The sequence below is a fragment of the Apis florea genome, unplaced genomic scaffold, assembly GCF_048593485.1.
Source record: "Apis florea isolate Af1SG1 unplaced genomic scaffold, ASM4859348v1 contig_2190_pilon, whole genome shotgun sequence".
Lineage (NCBI taxonomy): Eukaryota > Metazoa > Arthropoda > Insecta > Hymenoptera > Apidae > Apis > Apis florea.
Window position 1 is genome coordinate 1,680,696 of NW_028256541.1, and position 13,004 is coordinate 1,693,699.

General features: G+C 29.8%; 2 protein-coding genes and 1 long non-coding RNA gene across 6 annotated transcripts in view; 2 read left to right on the forward strand and 1 right to left on the reverse strand.

Annotated features, from left to right (window-relative positions):
• Window positions 1–9,439, forward strand: part of LOC100865762 (uncharacterized) — a 45,333-nt gene extending 35,894 nt beyond the window's left edge. The window contains exons 3-8 of one of the 3 annotated variants that reach the window (XM_012495532.3): window positions 930–1,196; window positions 2,897–3,192; window positions 4,452–4,747; window positions 5,079–5,262; window positions 5,338–5,516; window positions 5,816–9,439. In XM_012495532.3, the coding sequence (XP_012350986.1) occupies window positions 930–1,196; window positions 2,897–3,192; window positions 4,452–4,747; window positions 5,079–5,262; window positions 5,338–5,516; window positions 5,816–6,266 (1,673 nt within the window). In that variant the 3' untranslated portion in view covers window positions 6,267–9,439. Of the gene's footprint in view, window positions 1–900; window positions 1,197–2,896; window positions 3,193–4,451; window positions 4,748–5,078; window positions 5,263–5,337; window positions 5,517–5,815 lie in introns of all 3 variants that reach the window. The other 2 variants (XM_086916258.1, XM_031914979.2) reach the window with 2 other exon arrangements.
• Window positions 2,320–5,185, reverse strand: LOC147658548 (uncharacterized). Its single transcript, XR_015294845.1, has 3 exons — window positions 5,057–5,185; window positions 2,861–3,021; window positions 2,320–2,703 (listed from the first exon to the last, which is right to left on the reverse strand). It is a non-coding gene; the product is annotated as an uncharacterized LOC147658548 (long non-coding RNA).
• Window positions 9,440–10,061: 622 nt separating the features above from the next.
• LOC100866437 (lateral signaling target protein 2 homolog) overlaps window positions 10,062–13,004 on the forward strand; it is a 48,132-nt gene continuing 45,189 nt past the window's right edge. For both annotated transcript variants that reach the window (XM_086916229.1, XM_086916236.1), the window contains exon 1: window positions 10,062–10,374. In XM_086916229.1, coding sequence (XP_086772355.1) covers window positions 10,339–10,374 — 36 coding nt within the window. In that variant the 5' untranslated portion in view covers window positions 10,062–10,338. The remainder of the gene's footprint in view (window positions 10,375–13,004) is intronic.

Sequence of the window (13,004 nt, forward strand, 5' to 3'; positions counted from 1 at the left end):
TATCATCTCATACGTGATAATGTTTAATTATTTCGATCCTCTGCTTTAATTAAAAAAAAAAAAAAAAAGGAGAAAGAAAGAAAAAAAATACGAATATATTCAAAAGAATATATGAGAATTTCTCTTCATTTTAGAATTTAGAATTAGTTCGATCGTACTAATTCAGAGAACACTATATAATCGGCTTAAGAAACACAACGAAGTCGTAAATTAGAGAGTTAAGTGGTCCATTGATATAAGCATATCTAGGAGCACTTTGCACTTCTTGAAACAGATGAAACGTAAAAGTCATATACAATATATATATACGAATTGATATACGTAAAATTTATAATACGTTATATGAAAAATTTTATATTTCTAGGCTACAATTTTTCTATTTTTTAAATATATTATAATAAAGTTCACACATTATTTATTCTAAAACATTTCAAATTGGACGTACACATTTTCATTTATGATCGTTTTAACAACATTCATAATTTCACTAATTATATCTTCCATTTCTTTAAATTCTTCTTTATATCATTCTAATAAAAAAAAAAAAAAATACAAAATTTTTATATTATTTTTTTCCTGTTAAAATACTAATCTATACTACCGATCTATTATCGTTCAATCAATGATAGCAAATTTTTTTCACAAACCAACGATAATTCACTCCAGTAAGAATTAAAGAATTATAATTGGGTTCTCGTATACTCGTGAACAGATTACCAATACCCCAATTAAATCAACGATCCTGGGATCCCCTTCGGTAACAAGAGACAAAGCTTCCGGGAAGGTTGCTAGAAAGAGGCTCGTGCCGACGCACGTGGCTTTAACCCTGTCGAGCGGGTGTCTGGTATCCGCTTACAGGAAGCGGGCTATTTACCGTTTTTACTCGAGTGTCACTTACAGCCGTCTGGTTTCCTCGTCACGTGCCGCAGGGAAGCGGAAGAGCGCCGTGGAACTGCTCCAGGAGACGAAGGCGTTCTACGTGAAGAGCGAGACCGTGCTAGACCGGAAACAGGAGCTGAAGAACAGCGGCCATCTTCAGGTGTCACAGCTGAGCGCGCCGAGCGCGCCACCTAGGCTGCTAAGGAAATGCGGAAACACGTCGGCCTGTTCGATGCAACCGACGTCGCCGTCGCAGTTGCCACCTGTCCCGATGACGCCACCTTGTTGCTGGGCATCGTGCCACGAGCAGGACAGGCGTAAGTCTCTTGGAAAGAAAGATTCGATGCACACCTTTCTTTTTCAATTTAACGGTGCGCGATCGATTTAACGTGCACGGCCGTTTAACAGTTGCGCGATACCTATGCATGCTATACGTGTATATACACGCGTTTATACACACGCTTTCCCGTTTCATTGGCGGGCAACTTGCCATCGAGACGAGATAGCTGTAAGTGGTTGTCTGAGTACTTTCGAAAATAAAACTTCTTTCGGACCGGTGGATATCGTTGAATGGGAATCGGTAGCACGTTTGGAACGCTTGTGTGAGGATACTTTTGTGTTTCGATGACTTTTGGGGAGGGGGGATTTTCGTATAATTCTGTTGTTGCAGATATTTTTATTCTTTTTTCTTTAAAATAGCAATATATGTATTTTTAAAATTTCCAGAATTTATATAATTTACTTTGAAATTTTCTTGTATACTTTTTTTTGCTTATTTTTGTAATTTAAAATATTTTTAAACGTAGTCCACAAATGATCGTGAAACGATTAATTTTTAAAATTAGAATATTTATAAATGCATATTAAATTGGATATAGAAGAATAGCTGTTTGAGAATATACCATACTTTACGATCAATAAAATTAAAATATTCCAATCACTATTTATAACAGAAGATTTAATATTACATATCCACTAAATTATATAGGATTCGTTTTACAATTTATTCCATAAGTTATTAAAGTATTAAAACATCTAATAAACGATCGAATAAAACATCAAAAAAACATAAATAATTCAAGATGTGTGTTATAATAGACATGTGTTTTTGATAAAAATTAATTGAAATTATTCATTAATGCTAATGCCTTTTATAAGAATTAATAAATTTAAGAAGATCTTGGTAATACGTAGTTAGTGTATTGACGATTACGACATTTCCTAGCATTAATGACTTCTGGTGAATTAAATAATCCCGCGTTTTTTTTTTCTTCAATCCTTTGTAATCAACGGCTGGGATATTCTTAGCAGCATATCTTTACCGTTTCGGCCGCGAGCAAGGAAATAAACTATGTTTGCCATTAATAACAGTTTTGTTTAACGCAGGTGTACATCACTGCGAGGTACTCATTACGTTGAGTTTCAAAATTACCAAGTACATTTTATTTCCTTCTTTATAAGGACATTGAACTCTTTAATTAAAATACAATCATAAAATAAACGCACAGTACGAAGAAATAATAAAGCGTTAAATAATACAAATAAATACAAATACATATATTTATATGTATATCTATAAAAAGTTTTATGATATCTGTGTTGAAAATTGGATTTAATCAAATGTGAAAAAATTAAAAATAAAATTTAAATGTATCAATTATTACGTGCAAATATTTCTTCTCGCTAAAAAATCCATTTTACATCCTATGCACGTGATTACCGCTTGTAGATTGCTTTCAACGCGACATTTGATATTCTTACGTCGAAACTTGTTACTTCCAACAGACCAATTCCTTCCAAGTAGCATGTTTCATCTATCGAGCCCTAAAAAAAGAGAAGATTATACATATTCTCAACTGAAATTACTTCCACACGACAAAAGTCGCACGAAATGTTGTCATGTTAAGAGATTATTAAAGGCGTATTAAAAATATTACGAGATCTTAGAAAACCCAGGAACTGAACATAAAAATTTGATTACCAAATTAGTTCTAAAACTCCGTCTCATTGCCAACAGCGGACGGAATTCTAAGTCCTCAACAAACACTGCCACCCGCACTGCCACCGAAGAGTCCGCGGCTGGTTCCTGTTCCGCAGCGGCGCACCATTTCAGGGCCGCCGAGCAGCACAGGTGGAGATCAACTGCAGACAAAATTACGTCGATTGTTAAACACCGATAGCAAGGAGAACGTATTCTTCCCGGACAGCCCGACGCAGACGATCGTCCAGACGAACGGTATCCCGCAGGAGGAGAAATTTCGATACTCCCCAGGAAGCTTATCACCGAATTTTCGGGAGGAAGATCGCATAAAGGTGCGATTTTTAATAAATTTTGAAATACTGTCGAATAATTTATAAAAAAAATTTGCATTTTTCGTTATTATTTACATAGAGTTTTTTCTTTTCTTTTTTTTTTTTTTTTATAAATGAGCTTTCTTCTAAATGTTGAATTTGTTATTTGTGCAATGCGGTAAGATTTTATAATTATTCAAAATATTCAAAGTGAGTTATTTTTTTTTTTTTTACAATTGTCGTAGAAGGAAATGAAACGATTGTCTTAATTTTTTTGTTTAAAACGAAATAAAAATTATTTTCAGCCTGAGGTATAATCTGGGTATTGTTTTTAGCTTGGTGTTGTACGTATAGTTCGTGTTCGAAAGAAGATCGACGTGAGTCGTGATTAAAAATTATTTCTTACCTTTACTTGTGTCTGAAATGTTTCACTGTGATTTATTCCCGTTCCTTTTTTCGGTTGCAATAATTATATCTCTATACAATATATCTATATACATTATCGTTGAAAAACTTGAAATTAATATTTGATTTTTATTAACAAATTCGCTATCGTTATCATTAATACAAGTAACTAAAATTTTTCACATAACACTTTTAAGTAAAGATGTGGAATAATGATAATTTCAAATTTTCGACGATAAAGTAATTATCTTGTAAGTAAATGTTCTTTACAATATTCATTGACAATATGTAGTAGGTATTTATTATTGTCCTTCATACTTTTAATCCATGAATACGTATGCACGTTTCCTCTTGATGAATCGTAATTGTCGAAGTGTCGAAGTCAGGAAAACGGAGGAACCGGAAGTTGTACATACACATGTTCGCAGGTTTAACACGGAAGACATATTCCTCTATTGTTTTATTAAACACGTGCATAGCATGATGAGATTGTCGACAATGACTTGTAATGAAAATTGACGAGGAATTGGCGATAAATTTTTTTTTTTTTATGATTCATAAATCAAAAAAGAAAAAGAAAAAATTCGAATCGAAAGATAATAACAGTCATATTGTTATTATACAATACCCCATTACTTTTGATCTGAAATAATCTGTATATAATATCAACATATATGCTTATTGAAATATATCTAATATATTTTTGTACATAATTATAGAAATTATATCTTTATCTTTACCATAATCGATACAAAATTTTCCAGCAATTACCCTAATGCATTTCACGTTACAAAGTATACAAAGTACTTCGTGTTTGATTGTAAATTGTTCACCATGAATCTCTATTGAAATTTTATTTTTCTCCAACTTTACAGCACTGCACGCAAGATGTTCGTTTCAAGTTTGGCCGGAGCAACTCTCATTCACACACATCCGGAAGATCTGGAAGGAAATCAACCAGCTCGCAATCGGTGGAGAACACCGTATGTCACAAATCTTTGCCCGATCTCCATACCAGCACGCGACGACGGGCGTCTCTGTCGCCACGTGCATCGACCAAGTCATCTAAGCCATCCGGTCATCATCAATCCTCCAGTAATTGCCCAGATTGTGAAACTAGTTCGGACTATTCAGAGCACAGTTTTAAACGAGATGCGGTCTGTTATCGCAGGTATTCAAAACATTTTCACATATGTGCTCCTCCAAAAGAGTTGTAATTGTAAAGCACATATTGGAGATATATTTCAGAATCTTGATAAAAATTCTATTTAGAGTATCTTGGAAATACTTTATGGAGTGTTTTTGAAAAAAATTGATGACAATATTCTCTGGAAGAGTATGGATATTTATTTATAATCTTATATAAATATTTGTTTTTTCTACTAATTTATAAGCCTTGTTATTTTAATAAGACTCTACATTAGACTTGTTGTAATAATAATCTCACTGTTAATAATTTTTATAAGATAATTGTATTTACCTTCATATTATTAATATTTCAGTTCTAGACACATCAGACGTTCGTTAGGTTCAGGTGGTGGCGATGCCAGTAGCGTATTATCTGCTGGTGGTCGTACTCAAAAGTCATCAGGTTCCAGCAAGTTAAGCCACGGAGCTACTGCAAGAGATTCTGGTGGGTCATCTGGACACTGTACACCTCGCAGTGAACCTCCACCAGTAATACAAGTATAGTCGATATACTTTACCGACAGTGTAACATTAAATGAAAACCGCTATTCATTGAATGAAATTTTACTCCAGGATTGCTGGAGTCATATACGTCGTGACAGCGGTGCATCTACTCAACACTCGACGGAAAAAGATCGTTCAAGAAGAGGTAGTTATGCTAACGGTACCCCAACATCTGTTGTAAGACGTTACAGTCCTGAATCTGAGAGCAGCAACAGTCAAACGGATTATAGTCCAACATGCAATTCAAGGTATATGTTTAAATTTGATAAAATTTGTGTAAAATACATTCAAAGAAGGTTAAAAATATATTATTGAAAAAGTTTTCAAATAAATATTCAAAATACAAATATAATACAAATATCTTTTTACATTTTATATTCTTAATATGATTTTATAAATAATTGCCATATCTTAATTTGTACTATTATATATATATGAATTTGACTATTGCATGAAACTGTTTTGTAAGAAAATTATTTACTTTTTTTTTTTTTTTTTACCAATAATTGTGAGCAATGAAAAAGAAATTGCATCTTTTTTGCTTTAGATTCTCCGATGGCTGGAAAGAAGGTCGTGGCCGACCAATTCTGAGATCAAAATCGGATATTAGTGATCGTTATTGGCGTCAAGATAATGGTCGATCCAATAAAGTACCTGCACGACCTCCTCGGTCAATTACTCAACTCGAGAATTTTTTCGACTGTCTAGGTCTTGATTCGGACAATTATCAACGTATCACGAAACCAGACTCAAAGTCGTCATCCCCCGTATTTTTTGATAGCGTTAGCTCGGTCGACTCGGCACTAGGTCTTTACTCTTGGGCTGGGAACAATCAAACTAATCAAAGTAGTCAATGGCAGAATAATGATTGCAGCGTCGGTATGGGTAACGATGATAGTAACCAGAGAGTTAATGATCCTCCGAGTATTGTAGAGCGCAATGCTCGAATAATTAAATGGCTCTGTCAGTGTCGAAAAGTGCAGTTTGGATTTAGTTAAGCAACGATTTTAAAAGAAGAGGACAATCGATTCTCCATTCTCAGTAACATGCATTCAAGTCAACGAAAGTAGAGTTTTTCATCTTGCCAACAATTAATCTTTTCAAAGTATATCGCAAAAACTTAATTTTATGCTTTAATTTTGTAAGGAAATTGCACGAGTGTAAGCAAATACCTTTTTCCTGCTTTTTTTTAGTTACTAATGCTACAACGAGTAGCATGTTATAATTTATCTTCCTTTTCTTATTTTAAGTTTACAAGCGTATGTGCCATCTACTTATGTAATTTGTTGTGCATTTGTATTGCATTCTTAAATCATTATTGAAATTCTTTGGCATAACATTCTTTTTTTTTTTTTTCTATATATTTTTTTGTCGAAATTTGTAAATATATTGTAAACTGTAGAAGTTGTCAATTATTATATGTGTAAACACATGTATCTTTTTTGCTTGTTTAAATAGTTTTGTTTTTAGCGAATGAATGAATTTATTGTCGTATGTTAGTTTTATTAAATTTACAACGAGTTTATCATTACAAATTAACTATTTTTAGTGTTTTTTTCTACAATATTATAATTGATTGAGAGAGTTATGAAGTTATACAAAAAAATATGAAGTTTATGCACTGTTTTATCTTAAAATTAAGTCGTACATTATTATAAAGTTTGATTGTTATATAGCTTTTTTAATGAAAATATTCAGAAATAATTGGCATTTATGTTAGTTATTTGTATTAGAGAAAAGATACTTGATCTTTTATCTTTCTTTTTCATATTGAATGCTAACTGATGATATGGTTCGATTTTTCTGATTAAATAGGAATTGAACTGTTTTTTGATTTTTGACTATTATGTCAAAAAATCAAATTTTTATCTTGCAATGCAGAAAATATTTACTGTTGTTTCCAATAGAATTATTACTACAATAATATCAATTCAATCTCATTAATGTTTTTGCTGGTTCGAATTCATTGTATAAATATATTGAAATGCATTGTAAAAGTAAACTAAACAGTATGTAATTTATAAAATTTTTGACGATTTTTGTCTATAAAATTATTCGCCAAGGGAATTTGTAAGGAATTTCATAAAATTTTTTATATTAATGTTTTTAAAGTCATAATTAATCTTGTAAATTTTGTTAAATGAAATTATAATCGTATCGAAAAATTATTTTGAATTGAATATATATGAAAATATTATAATTTTCAAAATTATTTTTTAATTACAAAATATGTTTAATATGTAATATCTTGTTCATGTAATATAATTAGTTCGATTTCAAAGAATTTTAAAAATCAAACGTATCATTGTATATTCGGTATATTATTTATTATAAATAACTACTTTGTGCCTAAAAAATTTGAAAAATCTTATTTTAATAAAAAAATTTATTCAAATTGTTTAATATATCTACATATATGTTCAATATTTTAGTAAAAAATGTTTTTATTAAAATCTGTGTATTTTATAAAGTCTAATATTCGTCGTTTAAGTATTGAAAGAACAAAAAAATTCGTATCTTATATTTTAAAGAATTCAAATTAAATGCACTTCCTAAAATAATACGACATAATTATTAAAATCTATAATTAATAAGAAAAATATATCATTCGTTCATTACTTAAAATATTTCTTGATATATTTCACTGTGCAATAATACAGATATTAAATGTTCTTATTTAGGTGATATTTACTAGATCACTATTTGAAATATTTTAATCATTGTGTGGCAATCAATTAAAGATATACTAATTATGACTTTGAATGTTTAGAATGGAAGAAAATTGTTATTAATTATGTGATTCGAGTATTTTAACATAAAGAAGGAAAGAAAAAGAATTTGTGTAATATAATAAGAAGTTACTCAACTACTCTCATTTCAAGTGATATAGATGTCTTAGATAAGTAGTGAGTTTGCATAGATTATAAGAGAAACATAGTAGTATATTGCATTTAAACAGAGAAAAAGTTGACATTACTACTTGTGTAGTAAAACCTTGCATTTTTTCAAGCAAATGTAAAGTGTAGCTTGTATCGAATTTTAGATGTTTGTGTAGTTATATAATCAGTATTTACTATAATTATTTACTTACAGTTTTTGAGAAAAATATTATAAAGAATGTAATATCAAAATTACGAAGTCTGTTTTGACAGTCTTGCGTAAAGTGTTATTGCACAAAAGATTGAATATGTATGCTTAAAAAAAGCATTTTGCTTATAACTTTTTGAGCTAAAGCACTATTTAATGTATGTATATTAATGATGTTTGGTGATATTTAATTACCTGAAAATTTTTATTCCCAAAATTAAAATTCTTGCCTTGTAATAATAATAAAAAAAAAAAAGAATTCATAATATATTTTTGTTAGTTGTAATGATACGTATCTTGGTTAACCTTATTATAAAATGTTTGAAAATAAAATTTTTAAATCTAGTTGCAACTTACTTATAGAATGTAGAGAGTATAGTGTTAAATATCCTCAATATGGTTTTCAAAAAGTTTTAAGCAAACTAAATAAATTAATAGTAAATATTACTTCTTGAGAGTACAAACACAAAGTGTGTTCTATTTCTACTCTACTAAGATCTAAGTCTAGCAATTTATAGGAAAAATATTTAATAAAATTAAAATTTATTTGCGTTGTTTAGATGTTTAAAAAGTTTAAAAAGTTTATTACATATTTATGTGGTAGAAATATACACACACTCAGACACGCATTCCACTTCTTTAAATGTGTATATGAATCTCAAGAAGTAAAATGATATCATAAGTTTCTATTACATTTTCGATACAATTATGTTTTCTGTATTAATATTAATTTGTTAATATAATCGAAGGAATTTCTATAACATTATATTGCAGTTCGTTGTAAGTTATAGATTATGTGATTCATGTATTTGTATAGTAGAATTTACGCGTTATTTTTGTTTCTTTATTATCGAGGCTTAATTCTTTAATATTAAGTAAATTTGTTGAAAGACCTATTTTATAATCTTAAATCCAAATGTATACTTAAAATGTGAAACTTACGTATGTATATGTGCATAATTTGTGATCCATAATATTTAACATTGTTAAAGTCATACATTTTTAACTGCTTTTTTTATAATCTAGTCACGTAGATCAAAATGTGTTAAATTTCAAGATAATATTATTAAATTCCTTCTATGTATCGCTGGTAATTTTATTTTGTAACCCAATATTTATGTAAAATATTTATATTTTTTTAATATTTTCATATATATAATTTTTTTTTAATGTAGATTTTTTTTAAAATTTAAAAATTAAGTAAATTAGAATCTTTTTTTTTTTATTTAGATTGTATATATCTTATAATTAAATTGTAAAATAAAATTACGTAATTTTATATAATTTCAAAATATACATATATTTAAACATATAAAGTTAAATACATAAAATATTCTTTTTTTTATATTTATATTTTTTTATTCAATTTATTTTATTTTAATTCGGTTGAAATAAATTTAATTTTAATTTAGACGTTCTAAATGTTACTACTTTAGATGTTTTCATAAAAATATTTGATCAGTTTTATTACGTGGAATATAAAAATGAAATGACTAATTAATACAAATCAATTTGCGTTTAGAAAAAATATTAACAGTTATACAATATGATATTCTAATAATATATTTTAATAATAACTTTTTTTTTTGGTCTTTTAAAAATTCGATGAATTCAAATATATCATAGATGGCAGTTCTATTCACTTCAAATGTCACGTCGTCCATAATATTCAGCGAGCGCATGCGCAACAGCGAGGCTGCGCCTTTGCAGTCTGTGCTCGTCAGTCAGTCTTACGGACGCGCGATTCACGTTTGACGCGCAATTTCGAATGTGTGGATCGACTGAAATTATCGATGATTGTATGTTTGATGGTGATACTTGACGAAAAAATTCTAACTTATATGCAGTCAACTAGTGTCTCGTGGTGTGACGCTTTCTGGTAAGATCATAGTGGCAGGTTTCGCTATGTCGCAAGTGCTTTGGCCGCAAGAGGCGCAGTGACGACTCGCCCGTGAGCCTGCCGACATCCTCGACGGCCCTGCGATGGAGTCGATCAGAAAATGGTTCTACAGGCCTAAGGTAATTTCTTTTTGTTCTTCTATATCATTATTTTTAATCTCATCTTCCTTCTTATTTTTTAAATTTGATACGTTTCTTCGTTTCTTTTTCGTCTCTGTATATTTCTTATCGTACTGGTTAGTTGATCGAACGCGTGCGCTCGTTCTTTTTTCTTCGTTCCTTGTCCCTGTCTCTGTGTGTTGGACCTGCGCGCTGTTGCCACCTGTTTCGTGAAAATTCGCACGATATCCCGAAGTGCTTCGGGCGACGTGTTACATCTGCGTGATATACCTGTAAGTACATATTTCATTGATACGCACACCAGTGCTAATCGTCCTTGTTTACAATTCGACGTTTCCTTTCGATGCCAATGTATATATTGAAATATGTTTTTTGATTGAAATTCCATGTAATGCTCATAGAACATGATCTAATCAGCTGATATGTAATAGAATCTGCAAGTTTTTAATCTTCTAATATAGGATGACCTCGAGGTTAATTCCGGTTCAAAGATACATTCTTTTATTCGATTAAAAAATGTATAAAAGAGAGATTGATAAATTAATTTATTTGATCAATAATAATTTTTTATAAACAAAAATTAAACATATTTTTTTCTTTTTTTTAAATATTTTTACTAATATTATATAGACAGTTTGCGTTTGTCTCATATTTCAGTTTTCTTATTTACTCAGATACTTTCTCTTTCGTGTGTTGTCGATAACCTACATCTAAAATCACATGACTCTAACATCTGTCGCGCTTAACCTCAATAATTTAAATTATTAGATCATGAATAATGAGAAATTTTTTGAAAATCATCATTTTACATTTTGTTGTATAAATTGTAATTTAATATTTTTGATATACTCATTAATTAATGCATTGCACGTTTCTATCATGTAAAAATATTCGTCGGTATTGTCCATTCTTTTCACGTACCAGGAAAAGATTCTATCGCTGTCGGCTTCATTTGTCGCCTGCTTTCGAAGGCGTACTGTCGTTGCTCACGTGAAAATGCGATAGTAAAACTGGAGAATGTGTTCCATCTTTTTCAATACTTTCTCATTGTTTCGATCATTATTTTATGCGTTGAGAAATGATGCAGTACGATAAAATGAATTGTTTTATTCTTCTTATCGAACCGATTCTCCGTGATTAGTATCTAATAACATGTCTTGTGTGCATATGTAGTTCGTAGATTGATATATATGCATCACGTGACCACGTTCAATGAGCTGTCATCAAGCGAGCAACTTAATTCGTATTAATTTATAATTAACTTTTTTCTGAATTCTATTTTTTTGAATTTTTAATTTGATTTAATTTTGTATATAATTTCATTGCAATTATAATATTAGATTGATTATACTTTTATATAAGATAGAAATTTTTAAAAATTATAATTTAGAGTATTGTCGGTATTTAGTAAATTATTTCATTGAAACTTGATTTAGATTTTAGATAAATTTTTGTTCTTATAGATTGTATATTTTTATTACATTATTCACTTCTTAAATTCTATCATAATAAGTATTAAGATATTTAATTATCTAGTAATCAATTATCGTAGAATTTGTGTATTGTACATTGAATTAAAAAATATATTTTTGATTGCATAATATTATTTATCAGCATTATTAGAATTTTTTGAATTATTTAATAATTTATTGTTATAAACGACGATTTGATGCAATTGAATTCTTTATTTAATTATTAGCCAGAAATTTATTTATTTTTATCATTTTTTCCTTTTTTAAAATTTTTTTTTTAGAAATTTTTATCCAGATATATATCTAGTTGATTTTGAAAAATGATTAATTTTCATTTAAAAATTTTTTTAGGAATCATTATTACAAAAAAAATATATATATTATAAAAAGTATATATTAAAATATGTAAATATAAGCATATTATTAAAATATATATTTTGTATATTTGAAAACTTCTTCCATATCTAAAATTTCTTTATTTATTAACTCGAATAACCAGAAGTTAATACACGAATTACACAGTTGACTATTTTAATCCCACGTAGATTGAATTGTACCGGTTTCTCGTCGATTAGCATGTAAGTATATACTCTCAGTTGCAACCTCGTCGACCACGAACGAAAGGTGCGCAACACACTTTTCAAGTTTACGCCCCGGTGGGAAAGTAAAAGATTTCAGTTAGTTTACGGTGCCTTGACCATGTTTGGATCAGGTTCAACGCGTTCTCGAAACGTATTGGGGGAAAAATTCATTGTACGACTTTTCGATTCGAAAATAGCCATGATGGATAATTTCTTACTTTTTCATTTCATTTTTCCTACTTATTGTTGGTTTCTCCTCTTTCCTCTAATTTTTTTCCTCTTATTTTCTTACGCCTCGAATCAGCCGAGGTAAATGTTTTCTCATTCGTCCGTCGACTCGAGTTAAACTCGATTAACGTTCCAAGTTATTGCTCTCCGAGTGAAAGAGACTTGGTAGATCGATGTTGCTCGCTCGCGAGTCACAACTGTATCAGCCTTTAAGTCCATAGATATTAACTTTCCTTCGAGCTTGTATGTTCGGCCAAGTCGATCCTGTCTCCTTGGTCATATATATATATATCTATAGAGAGAAAAGCTAGCCTCAATTTGATTATTCGTTTATTTTGCCTAAAGGAAA